This window comes from Aythya ferina (genome assembly GCF_964211825.1).
Source record: "Aythya ferina genome assembly, chromosome: 2".
Classification (NCBI taxonomy): domain Eukaryota; kingdom Metazoa; phylum Chordata; class Aves; order Anseriformes; family Anatidae; genus Aythya; species Aythya ferina.
This window is the reverse complement of record NC_140297.1, coordinates 91,791,952-91,816,060: the sequence shown is the minus strand read 5'-3', so window position 1 is coordinate 91,816,060 and position 24,109 is coordinate 91,791,952. Positions and strand designations below refer to the sequence as shown.

Here is a 24,109-nt window from a genome sequence, read left to right as displayed (position 1 = left end):
TCTGTCCATGGTGTCACTATAACTAATTCTACCTGCATGCAGCATCTTCATCCTATACAGGACAAGGGGAGGTGTCCTGCATTTTATGTCAGCAGTCAGTGGAGGGCCCTGGAGATCTGCAGCTTCATCATCATTTATGAGTATTGGTAACCGATGTTTGCTGAACTGAGCCAACAGTTTCCCTCTTCGTGTCTGGCCCTCTCCTTAGTAAGAACAACTCTGTAGCTTTAGTACTTCCCGAGTTTGCACATTCCTTTCTATTTTGGTGTATCTGTGCCTTATTTGTTCAATGAAGTAGCTAATTAAAAAGAAGAATCTTTTTTTTTTTTTTTCTTTTTTTTTTTTTTCCTGAAGCTCTACAGTGGGGAGCTTGCTGCCCACATTTGTAGGGGAGGAGGGATGGGAAGGGCCCAGAGCAGCTTTGTAACTCCAGTGAGACAGAAGAGGTGGAGGGAAGGGAATATTCTCTGGTGCCTGTGAATGAGTGCAGGGGAAAGAAACTGCATGTTCCAGGCTACTGCACTTGATTCAGTTACACTGTCATGGCTGTGGGCCTGTATTCCTCCTTGATGCAGAAGGCCAGTCATGCTGTCCTGCATGTGTTCAGAGTAAGCCATTGAAAAGCAGAATACAGCATGCCCATAACGCTGGAACCAAGTGGTTTTTGTTTTCCTACAGTTTTCTTTTGTGACTATCAGCTTCAGTCAGCATGGGTATAAGCTTTTTACTCTGTGTATTTTCTGCTGCCTTATACAGTAAAAGTTTCCACTGCTTTGTTTCTCTTGCTTGTAGGGCTTACAGAATATCCCTCCTCTACTCAGGTGTCTGTCTTTATGAAATCTGTAGAAACCTCAGAGACTTGTACCATGCTGAAATCACTCATGCATGTTCTGAAGTTACAGGGGGTAGAGACATCAGCAAGAAAACCAGCAAGAAGCTGAGGAGCAGAGCCAACAGCAAGGACTGCATCGGCTTCATTTCCATGGCAAGTCAGGTTAAACAAAACAAAAAGCAACTCTTGCTTTTTTCCTGTCTTGCGTCTGCATCTCCGTTAGAAGAACTGTTTAAGTGTTTTCATCCACCTCTTGTTTCCTCCTCGGGGACTCAGTACCTAGCATCTGTGGCTTTGAGGGAGCTGGCAGGAATAGATTGCTTGTGCTGAAGCTCTGGATGGCAGTGATTGAATGGAGAGGTGGCCTCTAGCAAGGGAATCCTTTTTTTAACTCATCAGCAAGTAAAAGCACGTGCAGTGCAGCTGAGAAAACCTTAAGTAGTACCTTCAGAGCCATTCATCTCTTAGTGCCCAGAGCTGAACCTGAACAGCAAACTGCAACTGTGACAGCAGAGAATGAGGGATATGGCTCATGCTAGCACTGAAGTGTTAGTTCAATAGCCACTCACAGCTGCAAGAGGCTGAAGTCAGATGCATTGCCAAGAAATGCCGGGGTTGGGGGTGCCTTACCCAGAAGATACTATTGATTTATCACTCATTGTCTTTCCTGAGGTTTTGTTTCCACTCAACTCTTTTTTCTCCTTCACTTAAAACATCTTTTGCTTCGTCCCTTGAATTAAGACCTTGGAAGTGAAGCAGTGTTACTAGTAAAGGTTCTCGATGAAAGTAAAGTCTCTCCATGTCTCTGCATGGGGCTGAACCATCACAGAGGAAATTTTTGGGGAAGGAGATGGGACCTTTGGAGAAACCAGAAGGAGGGGGAATAAATTACCTTTAGCAAAACACGATCTCAGTGAGAGAAATGATCAGCTCTATTCCTTTTAAGACAAAAGAGAGGGACATCAGCCAGTTCTATCCCATATGGTTCTGCAGTACCTGAATGAAGATGCTGGAGTGGACCAGGAGAGAAAGGCATGCTGACCCCAAACAAGGAAATGTATCTTCTTGTTAGATGCAGAGGAGCTTCTGTTGCCTGTATCACCATTTCAGTGACTTCAGTACACCTGTGCAGAGCTCAGGTCTGATTCCCATCCTGTGTTTTTGAGCAGTGAGGTTTTTTATTTCATTTTTGTTTCCTCTGTAGTTCTACCTGTCTGCTGGTGGCACCGATCTTGTTTCCATACAGTCACTGCTGGCAGGATTTTCCTGTTGCAGTGCAACGTTCAACCAGCACCAACATTTCCCTGACAATTGTCGCAGTAAAATCTTTGGAGATAACCCAAACTGCACAGGGTATTTGTCATCATTTGCGTGTATTGTTCTGTGGCACGTAAAGTGCCAACAGGTGCCATTTAGGATGCTACTCTCTCTGACAATGCTTTTTTAATTGCTGCAGAATGATCCCTGCTGCCCTCACATAGCCAAGCCAGCTGTCTGTATGTATTCCAGGGCTGCAACTCCACCAGCAACTTTTAATTTAAAGCTCAAAAACTGGTGTAAGTTCGCAGAAGAGTGAAGCAGTGAGCTGGAGGGGGAGGGGGGGCTGCTATCAAGGGGGAAGGCTGGAGCATAGGTTTTTCAGCCAGTTCCTGGGGGCCTGTTGTTCCTCTGCCAACTTATTGTCACAGCCTGAGGACAGGCACCCTGCCATTCTCGCAGATGGACAGAAGGGCAGGCTGGAAGGAGATGGGCACTGTGTGTCGATCGTTTCTGTCAGTGGTTTTCAACCTGGTGTCTTCAAATAATGGTTAGCATTTAGACCAATGGCCTGTAATTATGTGCTGGTTATGGGGTAGATGAACATGGTATGAAAAACTGAGACAAATGTCTATCCTTATGAGGTAAGTACCCAGATATAATAACTGCTGACGTACAGCCAAGCTACAGGAGGCTGTGAAACTATACCAAAAGATGCAGGGTTATTGAATTACTTCAGAGAATTTCTTCAATATGAATCTTTCTTCCGCACACCCCCTTCCTCCTCAAACACCCCCACAGGGATAAACTCAAAGGCAAGCAGCACTTAGGAGGCTGTTTAGTTGAGAATTGTGTTTGTGAGGCATTTTTATATGGAAGGCCCATAGCATTTCAGTGAAATAAAATGCCAAGTTAATAAAAGTGGGAAGAAAATGAATCTGCTGTGATCGAAAAAAAAACCAAAAACTAGGCCATATTTTCTTTAAGCATACTATGATCCAGAAAATTAGTTCTGCTTTGGAATAAATATTCCTGGTTGTAATGAGATTTGGGATGGGCTCTTAAGATGGGCAGATACCTTGTCTAGTTTTTCACCCTGCTATCCTTGTGCAAACCCTGTCACAGCTCATGTCCTGGAAGAGATGCATTATGTTTTCTTCAGTCCAAATTGCTTTGCTCACATCCCATTATGGGAGTGGATTATGGGTCCCTCCAATAAACTCTTCATCTCTCCAGGTTTAAAAGCAGTCTCTGGGGCAGGAGGGGAACGTGGCCTGCTTTGTTTGCATCAAAGGCCACCCCACTGTATTTCAGTCAGCCCTTTGTGCTGTATGTGGCACCAGAACAGTGTGGGTGATGGGTTTTTCTGGCAGAACTTGAGCAAACAAGAGAACAAATACCCTTCTGGTCATAGCTTGCCCGCTCTGAACTGATACCAGGCTTCTTTGTTGAGTTTGTAGGAAGACAAAGATTTTATTTTCCATGAGTTATCCGTCATAATTGGGCATTAATGCTGATGCCTATTTTTCTCTGAAAGGCTCATTGCTGAAATGCACTGTCCTGTAGGTTTGGGGGGACTTTGTCCAAATTTTGGTGCAGTATTAAACAAATACCTGACTTTTAATGATTGGATCAGTCTTCCTGCTGTCACAATACTCACCTTCGTGCAGTAGTAATTAGCCCTTCATACAGGGGGAACACGGTGGACGTAGCTGTGCTGTGAAATGCAGCATCATGCAGGCTGACCTGAATGAGCTAGCTCTGGAGGCAGGACAGTGTCACACGTGGGTCGTGTCCCAGCTGGAACCTGTCCTTGGGATGCACCAGCTCACTCAGGTGCAGCTCAGGGGTCTTTGCACTGAAAATGTCCCGGTTATTTGAAACGTCTGCCTATTGGGAATGAGGAGATGGATTGGCTTGACTCCTGTTGCCATCACTTCCCTGGTGGCTGTGCTACGCTGCGTGTTGCAGGTTGCCTGTGCTTGCCTGCTGTGTGACACCAAGAAACATCTACAAGCCCTGCTGCAGTTCTGGGGCTGAAATTCATCTCTTGTTGAGGTGTGTACCCTGCATCATTTCCTGAGATTCAGACCTGGCTTTAAGTGCCTGGATCTCACTGGTAATTACCGAATATATATTTGTAAAAGAATGAATTTTCCAAACTGCTTTCTAGACTTTCTCGACTTTGCCTCTTAAAATGCTGCCTTTAAAATACAGCAGTTTAATGGCATTTTCAGGCAATTACAGGTTCAGAAATTGAACAGCTAGAGGTGATCTTTCTCAACTTTACTATTAAATAGATTTACCAATGTTATATCCAAGATGTCACAGGCTCCGCTGAACAGCGTTTTGCTGTGCAGTCATTTCCAGGAGGAGAAGGCTCCAGCAGATCTCCTGCAGGGGCGCAGTGGCTGGGCAGGTCCTGGTGGGTCTGATCCCACATAAGCCCTACCATTCCCTTTTCTCAGTCTTCCTGGCATGCTTTTTAGGCACACTGTTCCCTGTTTACTGTCTCTGTGTGCAAACGGATTCACGATACAACTGCCTTGGTACCTCCCCAGTCCAGAGCAAATAGTGAATCCCACAGCTCCTTCGGAGAACGTGCCAGCTCCTGAGCTAATTAGGAGATGGAAGAGGCGACAAGAAGAGGCTTTGTGAGGGGTTCCAGATGAGGCACCTTGTAGCTGAGCTGCCACAAAAACTGTGCAGCTGTGCACAAAACAATAAAGTAAGCTGCTTCAGTCTTCCTTTCGTGGGGCAATACTAATTGACATTAGGCACAAGTTTTAAAGGATCCGGATTCCCTTCTGCATGGCTTCTTTTCTGAACTGCACATTTCTGTGTCTCTTGACAGCCTCCTTTCTTTGTCTTTTACCTGCTGCTGCAGGTAACCGGTTGCTCCTCCATTTCCCACAGTGTTGCTCAACTTCCCATCATCTGTTCAAGTACTGGCCTTCTCCCTGTCCCCCCGCCTTCCAGCTCTTTTAAGCTCTGTGGTCTTCAAGCCTGACACCTGAATCTTTGTTCTGCTTCTGTGGAAATTGGATTCTTTCTGTTCCCTCTGGAGAAGTTAGGGAAAACCCGCTTTTTTATGGACATCACTACTCCTTTGTTGTCCCTGAGTAGGATTGGTTCGGGTATTGATCATCTTTAGTACTCATCCTTGTTTGAGACAGATCTTCCAACACTTTTCTCCCTTCTCCGAAGTATGTGTGGGAGCAGACAGAACACAATAAAAGGTTTAAGAATAGAGACGGTTCATAAAATCAGATTGAAATTCATGAATCATACATAGACAGATTCCCCAAACTGTCTTTCATGCATTCATTATGGAAAAAATGGACATATTTATAAGCACAGTGTCTCTCCATAAGTAACAAGTATCCATCATAATGAGCTGTTAATTAAAGTTGGTTATATTTCCAGGTATTACTATTCTGATAAAGTTAATAGTCCAAAAATATAAATTATCATTTACAGTTGACTGATCTTGAGTCAGATTTAAAAGGATACTTTTAATCACTTCATGTAATTGTTACCTTGAGATATTACCTAGAGCTAGACAGTTATGTCTGTGGAAAAAATATATATTCTTATTGCCAATAGTTAGAAAAAATGAAAATCCCATCTGCTTATTATGTCTCCTAGCTCAAGACAAAATTGTAGAGAAACAAAACCCTGGGAGAGCTGAATTATAATTTGAAATATTATGTAAATCGAACAGGCACAGTTAGAAGTGGAGGAAATACAAACTATGCACTTTCATTATTTTAGCATAAAACATGACCAATTGTAATTGAAGCAGAAGTTGGAGAAAAAAGAATTAAGCACAACACATCAGGACAATGCTAAGAGTAATTAATAACACGGCCCATGATGATTTTTTGGAAAGAAGTGCTTTCCAAAGCTCAAGGTTCAGAGCAAGCTGAGAATAGTCTTTCAGGTAGATCAGAAGCGGTTTCTGACCATGGTATGCAGATGGGTTTGTATGGTCAGCAGGAGTTCAAGTACTGATGGAAAAAAAGGACATGGTTCCTGTACCTGCTCTGGGTGAGTTGCTCGAGTCCTTGCAGAGCTGAAAGGGCAGCTGCTCGAGGGGTTGTGCCCCACCATGCCTTCTGGAGATTTAGTTCGTTATGTGAACTGGGAATGAATTAGTTCATTATGTGGCTGGGAGGGAGGCTTGTACTCTGAGCCAGGTGTCTTTCCATGCTAGGAAGCATTTATTTTGTTATATGAGGAATGGGGCAGAACAGGAAGAGCAGCTCTTGCAATTGAAAAAATAAAAAAATAAATTTAAAAAATGCCGCTTATGTGCAGTTCACAGGGCAGGGCTGCATTTGCAAAGTACACGGCATTGCTAGCAGTGGGATCTACTGAGTCAGGAGGTGGTAGAAACCTTATCTCTGACTGTGTGCTAAAGCTAGATGCAGAGCAAAAACTGATGGCAATAATACAGGTATCAGTCTTGGCCCAGGAGGGAGAAAATTGGACCACAACTACTCTTCATTTTTCTAGGATTTGTAATACTTCAGATAAAGTAACTGTGCAGGTAAAAATGGACTTGGAAACAGAGAGAGCAATGAAGAATAAATTCCTGAGGGATTATGAAAAAAAAAATAATCAGTAGTACGGGCTTTTCTGCTTGAAATACACATTTTAGTGAAAAACTCTTGAATTAGTTACACTGCCATCATGCGTTTCCCGTGCTAATCTGGAACTCCTGTGTGTTTGGGGTTATCAAGGGTTTGCTAACCAAGTCTGAGGCTGCAGCCACCTGGGTTAGGTGTTCTTAAGGAGAGCTGTGAGGATTAGAAGAAAATCTTTGGAAATTGTCCTTATCCCTCTCTGTGTGCACCCCTGTATTAGTCACTGAATGCAGATATTGCTCTTCCTCCTCTACAGTTGTGTGTTCTGCCTGTTCTCAGCACACGTGTGCTCACCATTCCCTTCACACATGTTGGATCCCTTCCTGCCCTGGATCTGGGGAGCTGTACAGGATCCCTCTGGAGCCTGGCTTTGGCTAAAATGCTCCTTCCTGCCTTTAGCTAGACTGGCAGCCCTGGGGGAGCCCACTGGGATCACTCCTCTCTCCTCTGCTGCCTCTGGGTCCCCTGAAGACTTCTTGCCACTTGGGCTTGGAAAACATTGGGATGGTAAGGATGAGGATTTTTCAACATAGCTCTGAAAATGCTAGTAACAGCTTTTTTTTTTTTTTTCTTTTTCTTTTTTTTTTTTTTCTTCTCATTACAAATTAACCCTCACAAAGACCAAAGACTAGCCAAAAAATGTAAATCCACAAGTGCTGTTAACTATAAGGACATAGGGAAGAAGTAGATTCCCAGATATTTTGCTATGTGCAATTATGCATTTGCAACTTGCAGACAGGGGAGATTGATGAAATGGCTTGGGTTGGAAGGGACCTTAACGATCATCTCATTCCAGCCCCCTGCCATGGGCAGGGACACCTCCCACCAGACCAGGTTGCCCAAAGCCCCATCCAGCCTGGCCTTGAACACCTGCAGGGATGGGGCATCCACAGCTTCTGTGGGCAGCCTGTGCCTCACCACCCTCTGAGTGAAGAATTTCTTCTGAATATCTAATCTAAATATACTCTCTGAGTTTAAAACTGTTCATCCTTGTACTATCATTATCTGCCTGCATAAGAACTCCCTCTCTTTTAAATAAGCCCTGTTTAAATACTGAAAGGCTGTGATAGGGTCACCCTGGAGCCTTTTCTTCTCCAGGCTGAACAACACCCGCTCTCTCTTCACAGGAGAGGAGCTCCAGCCCTCTGATCATCCTGGTGGCCCTCCTCTGGACCTGCTCTAACAGCCCCACATCCTTCTTGTGCTGGGGGCCCCAGACCTGGACACAGCACTCCCAGTGAGGCCTTACAAGGGCAGAGCAGATTGGGGCAATCAACTCCCTCACCCTGCTGGCCACCCCTCTGTTGATGCAGCCCATGACGCAGTTGGCCTTCTGGGCTGCAAGTGCACTCTGCTGGCTCATGTCAAGCTTTTTGTCCACCAGAGCCCCCAAGTCCTTCTCTGCAGGGCTCCCCTCAGTGAGTTCTCCTAGTCTGTGCTCATGTCTGGGATTGCCCCAACCCAGGTGCAGCACCTTGCTCTTGGCCTTGTTGAACCTCATCAGGTTCACATGGGCCTACTTCTCAATCTCTTCCAGGTCCCTCTGGATGGCATCCCTACCTTCTGTTGTATCGACTGCACCACTCACCTTGGTGTCACCTGGAAACTTGCTGAGGGTGCTCTTGATCCCACTGTCAAATTGCTTGCTTCACAGAAGGCTGTTTCTGTAGCGCAGATGTGATTGAAAAAATCAAGCGTTAGAGCATGAGTGCCTTCTCAGCCATAGCTTATTGCCAGTGCTGCAGAGTGGAGTGTCAGCCTGCTTCAGCCCTCAGCGTTACCCTGCTCTGAAGGGAGGGACCAAAGAGCAGATCGTCGCGTGGACCCGGGATGTCTCCTCACAGAAATCGTTATCAGAAACCCTGCTGAGGTCACTCTGAATCTCATTACCCCTGAAGTGATGTGCCTTAATAGGGATGTGATCACATGAATTGGTGGCAGTATCTTTTAATGTGACAAGTTGTAAGGGACTGATCTGATTAGTAGTAGACGCTTCTGGAGGAACGATAGAAAAAGGAAGCAGCTTTTTTTGTGAAGGAATTGTAGCCAGTTGGTGTAGGCCTCACACTAGAAGATTGTGTAGGCAATGGCTTTGTCTTAATTAATTTATTTTTTTTTTTAAATAAAGTATATATAGCAATGAAACGAAGAAAATGCTATTTGCACTCAGAATTTTGTGCATGTAGGTATGCAAAAAAGGGCATTTGTGCATCTCAAGTCACAGCCCCCACTGCTCAGGTTGATAGCCACTTTTGCAAACTTAGCTCCCAAGATGTGCAATTTTATGAAAATATGTAATAATGATTTATGACACTCGGGGTTTCTGGTGTTCTAGCTTATTTCTTAGACATTTTAAACTTGTGATGCTTATTGGAAGGTACGATGTTTATTTTCTTTCACACTTTAATATGTTTTGTTTTCTTGACTTTTTGTAGCAAAAAAACAGCTGTGATTTTTATTTTTATTTAATTTCTTTATAATAATCCTCTGTTTATGCCTTTTCTCCTCCTCCTGTGGCTTACCCATTACACTGTTTTTACCTGCTAGGAGTGCAGCACCAGGAATGCTGTTAGCCTTTGTTGCCTCAGCAATTAAAATCCATTAGGTCATGCTCCTGTTTCAGTCCCCCCGGGTCTCCTCTGCACTGTTACTGAGTTGTTTCCAAATGTAGTGGATAATCATCCTGTGTTGGGAGAGATGGATTCACGGTGACAGCCTCATGCTTACTTCTTAATAATGAGTAGGTTTTAAATAATTTATGGATAAAACCATGCTCTCCTGGAACTGCTGGCTATTCCTGTCTCCTTGATGTCTTAATGAACTTTTGATTAGCTGCGGACGTATTAAATGTGAGCCAGGAAATGTCAGAGCCAGAAATCAGGAGGGAAAACGAGAAAAACACTGCATCTCTGAATAAAATATTTGGCTGTTTTACTTCTCCTAGTGTTTGCAGGAAACACAGCTAGTGCATGCCCTGAGCAGACCCTAGTTTGGGGGCACATGCGGGGTTTGGAGGTGTATACCTTTTCCTCCAAACCCATATCCTATGCATCTAGATGTGGTGGCAGAAGTAACAGAATCAAGTTTTGTGGGTTGTTTGCACAAACTCTGTTTGTTCCATCTGACAGTCGTGGATCTAAGTCCTGTTTTTCCTTCCTGAAATTCAGACTCATGCATATACAGATGTTTCTTTTTAATTTTAGTTCTAAAAAAAGCTCTCTGGGTTGAGTTTTCCCTGGTATATAAAACTCTAGCATTAAATTCAATTAAACTTACAATACAGTAAGTGTACAATACAATAAAGTATACAATCCCCCTGTTCTGAGAGAGGCCCTGGATTTGCCTCTATCAGCTCTATATGATTATACAAGACCGAGAGTATCATTACTTTTTGGCGTCTGCTGTGCTTATGGTGAATGCCTGACATCCTCGGAGGCTTTCTGAGAGTAGATTACTAGTTGCCCTTCGCGTTGATCATTTTGACTTTTTACTGTACGTTCTCAGGAAAGAGAATTTGATGTGACTGCAGGGATGCCCTAATGGGACCTGCTGGTGAAATAATGAAACTGATTTTCCAGAGGTGGTGTATTGTAAAAAGATAGAAGTTATATATAGCGTAGATAACTTGTCTTGACAGTGTACAAAGAAGATGGACGCAAACTTGTATGCAAATGTCCAGCTGTGTCCAAAAATGAGAAATCAAATGTAAAATCAAGAGAGAGAACCCTCTCAGTAAATCTTTTGGTTCTTTAGAAATCATCAAGAAGAGAACTGATGAGCCAGCCTGTTCCTCCCAAGTTTCAAGGCTACTCTGCAATGTTAAAGAAATGGAATTTTGACATTTCAGAATTTGTTTTTTATTGCTCTGAGTTGATCTAAACAGATATCTTTTCAGAAATTCATTTTTCAAAACTTTTCTTTTACAACACCAGCAAATCTGAAATTAAGTCTGATGTCCTTTGTAGTAACTCATGTATGGCTGCTTGAAAAGCCTGATGATAATGTAAGGCAAGAAGCTGCTCCCAGGACCAGCTGTCTGTGAGAGAGGCTGCCAAAGAACTCTGTGGCCATCTCAGGATTTCTGAACTGTGCAGCAGGTAGGCTGAGAAGCCTGGTTTGGGCCGTGGCTGTGGGGCTTTTTTGGTCCAAACTTTGGTATCAGACAAAGCATTGAGACTTCAATCAGATGCACAAAGTCCTGGGAGCTCCCAGGCATTAACAGAACAAAGGAAAATACTTGTTTATTCAGAAGCATTTTGGAAGCCCAGCTTCCCTTTCAGGGCTTCTTGTTATCTCTCATTATCCAGTGGATTTTTCTTTATAACGTTTCCTGATGACTAAGGTAGTATCGTTCTGTAAAGTATCTTGTCAGTTAAGATAGGTTTTGTTTTTACTTTGTGGGAAAGTAGTCATCACCCAAAATGTTATAGTTGGCTTAATTTTGATACCTAGATCTGCTCAGTAAAATGGTCTTGCACCGTGCAGATACGTGATGGGCAGATGGAGCAGTCAGCAGACAGGAGTATTACAGACTGCTCAATACCCTCTCAAATGCCTTGTGTAGACAGGTTGTTTTAATCTCTCTTTGTCTCCATAGCTGACCAAGTCACTTGAAGGATATACTCCATCTTTCGTCTCCTTACAGTGTCATTGCTGAACCGTGCTAGTTAATCATGTCATGAACGGCTGCTGCTGCACGTACTTCATGCAGGGCTCTGGCTTGGTTTTTGTTAGTCCTTGGGACAGGCAAGCGTGCTGGTAATTTCAAAAATGTTTGCTGTCATTGGTGACCTGCACGATCTGGTGTCGTAAATGAGAGCCTTGGTAGTGTCAGAGAGATTCTCAGAGAAAAGACAAATGGGATTACTTTGGGCCACCTTCATGTCAAACCTTTGCAGTGAAAAGCCCAGATCTTGGTTATGCAGACGGAGGGATACTAACTTAATGCGTGATAAGCAATTAAGCTGAGAGTAAGAGCTAATGTGAGTATTTATATCTGTCTGTGTTAGTGAGCTCAGCTTAAAGTTCACTTCTCACCCCATTTTTTGCTGAACGAGGTGTTTGAGAAACACACAGTTTCTTGCAATGGAAAGCAATGGCTCTTTCCTTGTTGTGCGGTTCTTATCTATGCTGTCTTCAGAGAGCTCAGGTTCGCTTTATATTGATTTCCAGGTCTGAAGTGTAGTTTAACAGTATGAAAATGAGCGGAGAAGCTACTCATGCTCAAGTAAGGAGTCTTTGGGCATCGAGCCCAGGGAGCTTTTGCAAAGAGGGAACACTGAGTGCCCTCCCTCAGAATGTCTTTCAGCAGGTTTGTGAGTATGTCAAAACACGTTGAATCTTGAAGACATGCACCATGCCAGAGAAGTGAGGCTGTGGTAAGGAGCATAACAGAGAGAGCTGAGTGTGTTTCCTTCCACGCCTCCCTGGCACTGCTGCTGCTAACTTACTGCCTTGCAGGCTGCTGTCTCCGAGGGTTTATGTTTGTCAGAGCCTGCCACAACTCCCAGCCTACTGCAGAAGTTCACTTTTCACATCCAGACCCAAAAACTTGTGCCAGAAATGAGGCTGCTTATTCTTCTGTTTTGGAATAAGCCATTTGTTATGGAAATGCAGGAGTTCTCCAAAATACCTTACTCAGTTGTTTTTTTTTTTTGTTTTTTTTTTTTTTTTGTCCAGAAACCTGGCAATGTCAAATAATCTGTATTTGCTCATAGCAGATCATTGTTTCACAGCTGACTAATGTTCTTCTGGCCTCAAATGCAGGGAAAAGAAACCTATAATCCCTCAAAAGCTTAGGTATTAGCTTCAGTGAAGTGTCTTACCACTTTTTTTTTAATGTAACACGGATCAGTTGTAGCCAACTAAAACAAGTTTCCAGTGAATATATCCAGTCAATAAAGTGGAATATGGAGACCTGAGATATTTCTGCAGGTGTGCAGAGGCGAAGTAGCAGATGCCTGACTGTCAGTTGTTTCTGTTGGTGAGCTGCAGTATATTTCTGATGGCAAACCCACTCCACTGTTCTTTTTGCAGATTTCTATTCAGCCGCTGCGTTTGAGAGAGAGGTCTGCACTGCATCTTTAGATTTCGTCTCTTTCCCAGAGCAGAAAAGGGTGAATCCTTATCTCAAGAAGGAGCCCTAAGGAGTGCTGTTTTTAGTTATGAAAATGCAAGTTCTCCTTTGCTTTGTTGGCTTGTATAGGAAGCCACGGGGTGGGTGCTGAAGCAACCCAAACTCTTACAAACTTAGAGATCTGAAAAGGAAGGTGTGCCCTTATTCTTTCTAAATGTCTGCCACGTAGATTTGTGAGTAGTTGCCCTAGTACATTAGAAACTAAAAATAACAAACTGTTTTCTCTTTCAAACAGCATCTGTAAACATACACCACTTTAATATCTCACTAATATTTATTGTCTTCAAAGGCAACGGTATAATAACACGGTGAGGGAGGAAAATCCTTTTGCCATTTTGCAAATGTTACGGGAGTGTAGTAGCAAGGTGAGGTTTGCAACATTTCAAAGCCTCAGTTGTTCTTCAGTGTCTTATTTGTCTGCTGCCTTTGCTCAAAGAGGCAATGTCAAGGGAAAAAAATAAGCCTTTAAATGTTTTAAAGTGCCCATTTAGGATTCACTCCTCAGAGAAATGAATCCTAAATGTCAGACAGTGTTTGATGGTTCTCTGTAAAATCATCGTATTAAGAATTAGCCTCATTTGACATTTTTAAGCACTTAGACCTATCCAAAGAAAGTCAAGTGAAGAATTACCTGGATTTCATATTTTGTAAGTTTGTCCCTATCAGTAAAAAATGTCAAGTGAAGCATTATACCATTGCTGAATGCCATTATGCAGGCTGTTAGTGTACCCATAGAACACACAAGTGGACCTCTTCTCTGTGACTGTTTTTTGAAGGTTTTAGGAAACTTCCCATTGTTATACCGCATCAGCTCTTCTGTTGGTCTCAGTAGTAGCTGAAGCAAGTTATGATGTCTTAAATTGTGCTGAACCACAAAAAGGGCAGATCTGCAGTGTGCTACGAGGCACAGAGCAGAGATCCACATAGGTAGGTTTTCTGTCTCTGCTGTGTTCCTGAATCCTGGGTGGTCTTGTACAGAGCTACATTTGGGAAAGTTATTTCAAGCCCTGCAGTGAGACTCAGTTCCTCCTTAGTCCATCGCCCTTGCAGGGATCCGTAGCAGACATAGGGAATTTGAATGGGAATTTCAAGAGATTAAAAAACAGCTACAATGAATGACCACCACCCAAACCCTAATTCCCCATCCATCCCAAATTTCTACAATTCAGATAAAGACTCCATGCTGACTGCTGTGCAGCATGTCACGTGCTCTGGGCTTTGTGTACAGAAATAAGTTAGATGTACACCCCTACTGACGGGCACCACTGGGCTCAGCAGCTCTGTGCAGGATGAATGCAGCACAGAAAAGTTAGTGGCTTGGAGTCCAGTCATATTGCTCAAGGGAGCAACGTGAACAGAAGACAATCCAAATCGTTAATCTCTGCAGTTCTTTTTTTTTTTTTCTCATAATTTTTTCTTTCTTTCTTGCTTGCTTTTAAAACTGTAATTGTGAAGGCTTCCCTTCTCATTGTACTCCAGAAAAGCTCTGCTTGGTGCAAGAATTTAATTTCAGAGCATTTTAAATCATCTCATAATCCTCGTTACGGGGACTATTGGTACATACTGAGATCAGATGAGTGGTTACTAATATTGTTTGGTACAGCTCTTTATCAGAGGTTGTAAATGTGGAGGGGTATCTTTTTTGTTGCTGGCTTGAGTTTTGTTTTGTTTCAGTCTGTGGTTAGCAGCAATTTTTTAGCAGTGAAATGTCTTCAAGAGACCGAATTCCTGTTTCCTACTGCAGAAACTAGAAGGAGTGGAAAGACTTGGCAACCTGTCACTGCTGTCTTCTCTGACAGTGCTTTTGTTCCTTTGAAGGAAGTGCCTTGCAAATAATATAAACTGTAAATTGAGCAGACAAGGTCCCCTGGTTCTAGCTCAGTATGATATTCTAAATCCTCCGTGCGAAAAACATGTGTTGTTCTGACTGACAGGGCAATTTCAGAGAGTAATGAGTAAAGATGGAAGTCCCTAAACAATTAATCAAATTTCTTTCGGCAACCCTCCCTTCAAGGCTGTCATTTTAGTTATTTCAGAAGTCAGGTGAAGGAGGATCATAGCCATGGATTCCTCTTGAGCTAGATTATGTAAAAGTTGGTGATAGTAATAGGTGCCAAAATGAGAAGAGGTGGACTTTTGAAGTACAGGCAGGTTTTATGTCTCCTTTCAGTACCATGGCTGACAGATGTATTGTAAGGGTGCCTGGTTTGATACCAGTGTGTAGTATGTTCTCCCTTTGCTCAGAAGTTATGCTGTAAAGATGAACCTCTTGGCTGGGAGGGGAAAAGGCATCCCACTGAATCCAAGGATTAGGTGGAAAGTGCTCTTGGATTTTTTTTATTTTTATTTTATTTTTTACCTATGAAATCTGTTTTCCCAACTTATTGGGAATCAGCTTGCTTCCAGCTATACCAGAAGGATGCTTGCAGGTGGCTTCTGCTGGTGCAGAACTGGGTTGTAGACCAGGTGCGATTGCTAACTGTGGAAAGAAAAGGTGTAAGTTAAAGGTAAGCATAAACTAAAATTCTTGCTATTTGTGCTCCTTGTTTAAGAATGCCTCTGCACACACTCAGTTCTTCTGTCTTTCAGTTCAGTATCCCTCCTTATACAGGCAATACTCCTGCCACCCTGCTGTCTATACAATGGAGGAGAAAGGGAAAGAATGGAGGACAAAGATCTCAAGCTTTTGCCTGCCTGTGAACTTGTCTGGATCCTATTTTTCATTCCTTTAAAGTGGACAGTTGACCTTGGAGGCACTAACAGAGCTCTAAAGCAGTGGTGTAGTAACTCAGCCAGTTCTGCCAGGCAGCTTCCTTCTTTAGAAAACCTGACAAATCTTGCTGCCAGGATTCAGGATTAGTCTCTGGAGGCTCCTGTCTAGAAGTGGTGCACGAGGGTTGTGCTGCTTTGCATCAAAGCAGGAATACAAGCAAACGGGACAGCTTGTGCTCCTCATTTTTCCTGTGTTGCAAATACCCTTCTGTTTAATTCTTTATATGCGTGCACACACACTAGTGTGTGTAAACACTTGTGTGTGTATATATATGTCTGTGTGTAGGTTTAGAAAGGAAGAGAGAAAGAAAAGTCTCCAGCGATGGTACTGAAGAGTGTGACACAGTGAGGATGCTAAGTATCATCTTTGGTACGCACTCCTTTAAAGCACAGCTTACACTGTATTTTATATGCTCCCTTTTTATGCATGCTTGCATATGGTGGTGCATACATATATTTTTATTTATATATAGTGCTTCGCTTCAGCGTGAGGCATGATGGTGAAAAATTTATGGCTGAAAGCAACATAGGAAATGCAGAAGTATCAGGAGGAAAAAGCAGATACACCAGCTGCCAGAAGCTCTCGGGAGGTGTGGAAATGTACAGGCAGCTTCATGAAAGAGGAAGATAGCCTTCTTTCACTGCTTAACACCTGATCTGGCCTAATAGGCCAATACCTAATGGTTTTCTCTTTATTAGCAGTAATCTAGAAACTGTCTGAAACTCATCCAAAGTTCATGTGTTTGTGTTCAACTGCATTCCACAGCCCTATTCAAATCTATTTGAAAACACAAGTTAGCTCTGAAAGTAAAAGGGTGGCAAGAACCAAATCCGTTTAGACCTTTTTTTTTTTTTTTTTGAGATGAAGCATGATTATGGAATTAAGAGTCCTCTTTTGTTGCTGGCCTTCAGAGCCATGTGAGCAGACAGTGATTTTCATGAACGTAGTTGTAATTCGGTTCACACAAGCAGATTTTCCCCTGCGTGTTCTGAGTGTGCTTGTCTGTGATCAGTTACGTTAACTGCATTGCACTGAGACTGCACCCTGAAAGGAGAACGGGGTATATCTCAAGAGAGATGTAGCTATGCTTACTTTCTGTTCTCTTCAAATAAAAAGTGTTCACACAAACCTTGCAAGAGTTTGTTTTTAAGGCATTAATCTTCTCAGCAAAGAGAATTTCAGTGTATGAGCAGGAAAGCAAAGCCAAACATTCTCCAACTTCCAAGACTCAAACCTTGTCATCCTGTTTCCCTGCAGATGGAGTAATTTTCTGCTGTCACACGTTTTTGGTTCCTTATTCCTCTTTATATCTAGCAGCTGAGCCCTCAACTTCAGGTTGTGCTATCACAGTGAAAATGTTTAACTTCATGTACTGAGTGGTTTATGCGCTTCGTGGTCAACTGAAGCCAATAGAATGAGTCAGAATGAATGAAATGTGCAAATCCTAGCAGGGTCAGAGGATACACCAGATGTCTTTTCATCCATTTAATCACATAAGCTTGATTTCACTCCTGAAAGAACCTGGACAAGAACCTAGCTTCTTGCACTGGATGTGTCTGGGTAAGCCAGTTCCTCTCCTGAAGCCAGCATGACAGTCCGTGTGCACTGGGTAATGGTAAGGGTGAGCACTCTGTTAATGTCAGTGCACAAAGAGTCAGTGAGGGAGGAAACTTCAAGGTATCTTCCAACTTGGAAGTTAGTCTTTTAGCTGGACTGCTTTCATTTGAAGCTATTCTAAGAGAAATATTTCTTTTTGCGGCTCAGTATAGCACTGTCTGTCTATCCCTGTCATCATGGATGGGGGTCAGCCTCTTCTCACAGGTAACTAGTGATAGGACTAGAGGGAATGGCCTCAAGATGCACCAGGGGAGGTTCAGGTTGTAAATTAGGAGACATTTCTTCTCACAAAGAGCAGTCAGGCATTGGAATGGGTTGCCCAGGGAGGTGGTGGAGTCACCACCCCTGGGGTTGTTCAAGGAGAAGTTGGACCTGGCACTTAGGGACATGGTTTAGTGGGTGATATAGGCAGTAGGGTGATGGTTGGACCAGGTGATCTTGGAGGTCTCTTCCAACCTTAATCATTCTGTGATTCTGAGTGAAGACCAGAACTGCGGAGATGCTGTGAGACTGAGCAGTGAATGAAAGCCATTGCAACAGAGCTGTGTGTGGTACAACGCCGGTGAGATGAGTCTTTTGCTTGTGTGAACGTAGACTTAAGTGATCTGCATTTGATGTGCCTTCCCAAGACTGGAAAAATGGTGAAGTGCTTGTGCAATGAAAGTTGTTCCTTAAACATTCATTCAGAAGAAGTGAATTAATGTTTTCCAGCTGAATGTCCATTTGAAATGCAAACCATTGTCTTCGCAGATGTCAGTTATCTCCTTTACGAGTCTGGCTTTATAACCATTCTTTTCAAGGAATGTACTATACACGGTGGTTGAGCTCGACATCTAAAAGGCAAACCATAATCCTTTGGGGATGCGGAGGAGGGGAACAAAACCCAACACCAGCAGAGAGGAACTGCAATGTCAGTGAAATTAATATAGTAGCAGGAAAAGGAAGCAACCTCTTGAAAGCTGAGATTTGGACAGATAAGTGCTAAAATAACTATAATGAGCTGGATCCATTGCTGCTGTTGAAAAAAAATGAAAATATTTCCAAGTTAGGTTCCACAGACAGAATATTTTACAAAGTGAATTGGATCCAATGAAAGGAAGGGGAAAACTCTAAAGTTTGTAAAGAAGTGAGAAAGAAAAATATTTTCCCCAATTTGGAATGTAGTTGAAAAGGAATAAACCTTATCACCAAAGGATAAGGAGCAAGTTAAAAAACCACTTTCAGTCTTTGTCTGCTGTGGATGACCCTGATTGACTTTGAGACAGCAACAAAAGCTTAATCTTGTTTGTGGTGTATTGAGAGATGGCTGGGGGAGATTGACTGTGAAAGCGTAGTGTATGAGCTGAGCTCAGAATGACACATGAAAAGTAAATTGTTTTAAAAGTTCCAAATACCATTACATTTTCTCTTGTAACTTGGCTTAAACCTTTTAAATTCTTGTCTGCCCCACAAAGGCAAAAAGCAAATGTAATTACTTTTGCACCCCAAGGAAGATTCTGGGGGTCCCCCTGGGTAGGGTTCTGTGCATGGAGTAAGGAGTCAAGACTTCAGCTTGTGAGAGAAAGGCTTCTATTGCAGATTAGGAAAAAAAAAAAAAAAAAAAAAAAAAAAAGATTAAAAACCAAAGCCACATGCAGACCACTAGTTGGTCACTTACCAGTGCTGAGTTTCATGGCTTGCTCTTCACAAGAGGAGGGAATGGATATTTTGACCAAAGCCCCTGGTGTCTCTGTGAGATAGCAGCTTCTCTTTTTCAACAGTGAAGTTGTGAAATAGCTCTGCCAAAGAAATGCCTCCAGCAAAGCACCTCTGCCCTACTGAACTGTGTTTTGCCTTGTATGGCCTGCGAGGAGCCTGTGACTGCTCTGAGCTCTGTTGTGGGAATTTCAGAAGCCCAGATAGGTGAGGATGAGAGCAAGACTTGTTGCTGCATGGTATTAAATGTTTAAATAAAATATTTAAGTAAAAGAAGGAGTGATGCACTAGTCTGCTTGATTCCATGGCAGATAATTGCCACTTAAAATACCCCAAACTTGATCTGAAGTCAGAAGAAAAGAGGAAAACTGGTTAAACTCCTTGAAATCTAATATATTGACCAAAGCTGAGAAATGTCAGTTGTTTCCTTCTGTGCTACACGGAGTATTAAATGAGGAAAGCTGTCTACCTTGTGGACCATTAGGAGTGGAAATGAGAAGCTACTGTCAATTGTCCTTTTGATAGAAGGACAGAAAAGTTGTCTATGGTGGCTTAGCAGTGTTGCTGCTTGGGATGGGTCTTGTGTTCTGCTGAGTAACCGAAATATATGCTGGAAAGGGGAAAGAAATTGCTTCCTCCTCCTCCTGCTGAGGTTGAATTGCAGCCTTGCAGCTAGGAAAGTAGGCACAATGGACTTCAATGAGCCTGGCAAAAATATGATAGCAGTGGACAGGTGTTAGCCCATAGTAAAATATTGCTCTTTCCCAAGCTTTGCCTTATAGCAGCACTATGGAGGCTGCAGCCTGGGCCAACTAAGAGGACAGATTTTGATGTGAGGAAGGTAAGGAATCAGGACAGTGTTATTCTTTTGTCTGGTATGGGATGTTGAATATATGGCAGATTTACAGATAACTAAATGATCTCCACACTATGCTGCGCTGGAAAACCTCCTTTTACAAACTTATGAATTTTGTGCCTCACTACAGTGTCAACTGTACCTTTACGTCTCCAATGTCTTAGCTGTCCTTGGGGGGGAATTACCTTCAGTCCTAGTTTTGGCTTGGATACAAGTGATATTCTTCAGTGCCTGGTGTGGTGCTGTGTTTTGGATTTGGGGTGACAATATTGCTGATCACACCCTGATGGCTTAGTTGTGGCAGAGCAGTGCATTCCCAGAGCCAAGGGCTTTTCGGCTTCTCGTGCTGCCCTGCCAGCGAGGAGGCTGGGGGTGCAGCAGGAGCTGGGAGGGGACAGAACCCAGACAGGTGACCCAGCCTGGCCAAAGGGGTTGCAGACCATACGGCATCATGCTGAGCAATAAATATGGGGGGAGTTGGCCAGGGGAAGGTGGGGCTGCTGCTTGGGGTGTGGCTGGGCATCAGTCGGCAGGAGGCGAACCTTTGCATTGGGCATCACTTGGTTTGTATTTTCCCTTTTATGTTCTTCTTCCTTTTCATCTCCCCCATTTTCTGTCCTACCAAAGACGGCAGTATTGGGAGTGGGGTTCTAAGTCTTGCAAAATGCCCTCATGTGGAAGGAGGAGAAAGGTCAGGGAGGCCGAGAAAGCTTTTCCTGGGAATGGCTCCCCTGTGCCATGTTCCTTGCCACAGAGACAGGCTGCCCCTTGAGCGCCGACACTGCTCTCCAGCTCTCCTCCTCTGACTTGGGCTCAAGATCACTCCTGGTCCCGTGCTGGGGTCCCTGAGACACAACATAGTAACAAACATGTTTTCAAAGGGTTACAATTCCTCCATCAGTATCCTAACAACGCCATGTTTGCTGGAGGGCCCCCGAGGTCCTCGGGCCGGAGAGGGTAGGCCCTCAGGCTGAAGCTCCTTGCCATGGCAACACGGCCATGTTTGGCTACAGGTGTGGGCCCCCGTCACAATGGCCATCACAGTGGCCTGCTCATGTCACAGTAGCCACCGGCACCGCGCCTTTCCTGCTGGGCCCTATAAATACAGGAGCCCCACAGGCGGCCCACCACTTGCGAGGCTGTGAGGCTTTCGAACGCCAAGGCGGAGCGGAAGCAACAGGAGCCAGAGCGAGACGACGGGTGGGTGCCCATCATTGTGTGAGGCACTGAAGAGTCTGGTGGTGTTCTCAGACCCAAGGAGGAGTCTGCACCATCAGAAGACCAAGTGGAGTGAGAGGAGGAAGATCGGCTTGCTCACAAGAGCAATACCCAGCGTTCACATCAAGAGCGGAACGCAGAGCGCGGCTGTGAAGCCGTCGGGGAGCAGTGCGAGGCCCCAGCATCCCACAAAGCAGACCGGGACGATGAACGGCTACTCTGGCAAGACGGCGATGGCCAGCGTCCACGTGCCCAGCGGAACGCAGCGCGCGGCTCTGAAGGTAGCAGCGACCAACACAGGGCCCCAGCGTGTCGCCTGGAGAAAGAACAGCGTGGGACCATGGCCCTGCAGTCGTCCTGCCAAGAACCAGGGACGCAGGCATGTCCGTGTGCTAGCCAACGGGGAGGAGCCCATGGAGGTGGATCCTCCACAAGACGTGGAGGAACCCATGGAGGTGGATCCTCCCCATGGTGATGAAGAACCCATGGAGGTGGATCCTCCCCAAGACATAGAAGAAGCCATGGAGGTGGATCCCCCTCAAGACATGGAAGAAGACATGGAGGTGGATCCTCCCCAAGACGTGGAGGAACCCATGGAGGTGGATCCCCCCCAAGATGACCAAGAACCTATGGAGGTGGATCCCCCCGAAGGTGATGAAGAAGCCATGGAGGTGGATCCCCCCGAAGGTGATGAAGAACCCATGGAGGTGGATCCCCCCCAAGATGACCAAGAACCTATGGAGGTGGATCCCCCCCAAGATGACCAAGAACCTATGGAAGTGGATCCCCCCCAAGATGACCAAGAACCTATGGAGGTGGATCCCCCCGAAGGTGATGAAGAAGCCATGGAGGTGGATCCCCCCCAAGATACGGAAGAACCTATGGAAGTGGATCCCCCCCAAGATGACCAAGAACCTATGGAGGTGGATCCCCCTGAAGGTGATGAAGAAGCCATGGAGGTGGATCCCCCCCAAGATGACCAAGAACCTATGGAGGTGGATCCCCCCCAAGATGACCAGGAACCTATGGAGGTGGATCCCCCCGAAGGTGATGAAGAACCCATGGAGGTGGATCCCCCCCAAGATGACCAAGAACCCATGGAGGTGGATCCCCCCGAAGGTGATGAAGAACCCATGGAGGTGGATCCCCCCCAAGATGACCAAGAACCCATGGAAGTGGATCCACCACTGACACAACAAGCATGGAGATCCCCTGGCACGTCTTTGGTGTCCACCGTCAGTGCCCGGCAAGATTATCGCAGGAGTGCCCGGACAGCTCCCTACGCGCGGCAGAGCCTGCGCGCCCACCACTAACGTGGGCAGAAACGCGAGACTGGATGTCTTGCAGGCTTGCCTGTAAGACATTGTGTAAATAGATATTTATTTTGATAAGTGTTGAGGCTTGTGTGAGCTCTTCTTTCCCATCACCCTTGAAGAAGTGGCATCTCTTCTTCTTCGTGGAGCCCCAGGGGAGAGGGGACGAGGGCACGTGGCTGCTGTACTGGTGTCACAGGAGGAGTCCCTCAGAGGACCGCCATGGGCTTGGGGATGGGGGACGCTGGGAGGTGTCTCAGTCTGGGGATGAGAAGGCTAAAGAGAGGGTGCTTGAACGTGCAGCCAGAGCCTTCGTGGCAGTGCCCAAAGCACAGCAGGAGACTGAGCAAAGAAGTGAGAGGGGCAGCAGTTCCTCTGGAGAAGCAAAAGGCTTCATTCAGGTCTGCCAGGAAGGAAGTGCTGAGGTTCAGCGTTGAGGTGCCTTTGAGATGCTTCATGAGGTTTTCTCCCATGAAGGTCAGAAAGCAATAAAACACCGAAACGACCACCACCACCTGGTACAAATGCTCTCCTCTCTTATTTGGCACTTTGGGCACTGCATGCAGTCTCGTCTCCCCTCCTGATTGTGGGAGTCCTGCTGTGCCATCCCCCAACCCTCGTGAAGAAGTGGCGCCTTATCCTAGTTTTGGCATGGATAGAGGTATTTTTCTTCACACTGGCTGGTGTGGTGCTGCGTTTTGGATTTGGGGTGACAATATTGCCGATCACACCCCAATGGTTGAGTTGTGGCAGAGCAGCATACAGGAAACTCTCACTCCTCAAGCAGGGAACTATGGGTTTTTCTCCACACATACACCTATGCGTGCAAACACATGTGGAAGAACATACAATCGCTGTCCCTCTTGCTATCGTTTTTCTGTCACAAAGCCAAATTCATAACCCACTGAAAACAAGTGACTTCCACTAGTAGAATGTGCTCACTGCTGTTCATTCAAGTTTCCCACTCTGATTTACTTTGAATTGCAGAGTGCCACAGTATCCCCCTGGGCTGTCCAGTTTCCTCCATCCTCTGGATTATATTTCAGCATGGGTAGTGCTTGTATGGCATTGCAGTTTCCTACTTGCTATCTATGAAAGTCAGAGAAGAAAATGAATGTGATTAGTCTGTAGAAAACGTTTTGGACCTCTGTCAGTATTTTATACTGCTTTGCACCTTTTTCATGTTATTTTTTGGTGAATGGAGGAATCGTTTATTGTGTTGATTTCATGACAGCAAGCAATGTATTTGTTGTTTAGATCTGTATGGTTTGTCTTTTGCATTGAATGCTAATTACAGAATGCATTTTTTCTATATATTTCTGATATGAGTTATTTCTCTGCTTTAATTATCTAATACCCTTGTTATAAATGGCTCAGGATTCAAATTAGGATTAAATAAAAAAATAGGATTTATTAAAAGAATATAAAGGAATAGAGGTAAGCAAACAGTGCTGGGTGCACCGGGAGTCTCCGCTCCACCAGGACACACACCAGTTACATCAAGTAGCTGATTTTTAGGCTCCTAGACTAATACATATTCATTACTACTTCTAAAAAAAATAGGTTATTATAATTAGCTGGAGTCCAGTCCCCTGGACCCTTCCGGGGTCCAGTCCCTCCTACTGGAGCATGCGCATCAGTCTCCTCTGGGAGTCTCTAGGGGTCTTTCATGCTGAAGGCTCGTAGTCTTCCTCTCCAAGTCCTTCCCCTTTGTACTCCTTTGGCACCGTACCAAGTTTATAGAACATTTTCTGCAAGTCTTG

General features: G+C 44.5%; 1 protein-coding gene across 3 annotated transcripts in view; it reads left to right on the top strand.

Annotated features, from left to right (window-relative positions):
• Positions 1-24,109, top strand: part of LOC311432288 (uncharacterized protein) — a 235,122-nt gene that overhangs the window by 67,773 nt on the left and 143,240 nt on the right. Inside the window, exons 3-5 of one of the 3 annotated variants that reach the window (XR_014689949.1) lie at positions 6,995-7,245; positions 7,866-8,156; positions 8,276-9,659. The exons of 1 other annotated variant lie outside the window; for it this stretch is intronic. Coding sequence is in view for 1 of the 2 variants with exons in the window: in XM_084510549.1 (XP_084366675.1) it covers positions 6,995-7,245; positions 8,276-8,352 (328 nt within the window). In the remaining variant the exon portion in view is untranslated. Of the gene's footprint in view, positions 1-6,994; positions 7,246-7,865; positions 8,157-8,275; positions 9,660-24,109 lie in introns of those variants that run through there. One more of the 3 variants, XM_084510549.1, reaches the window with a different exon arrangement.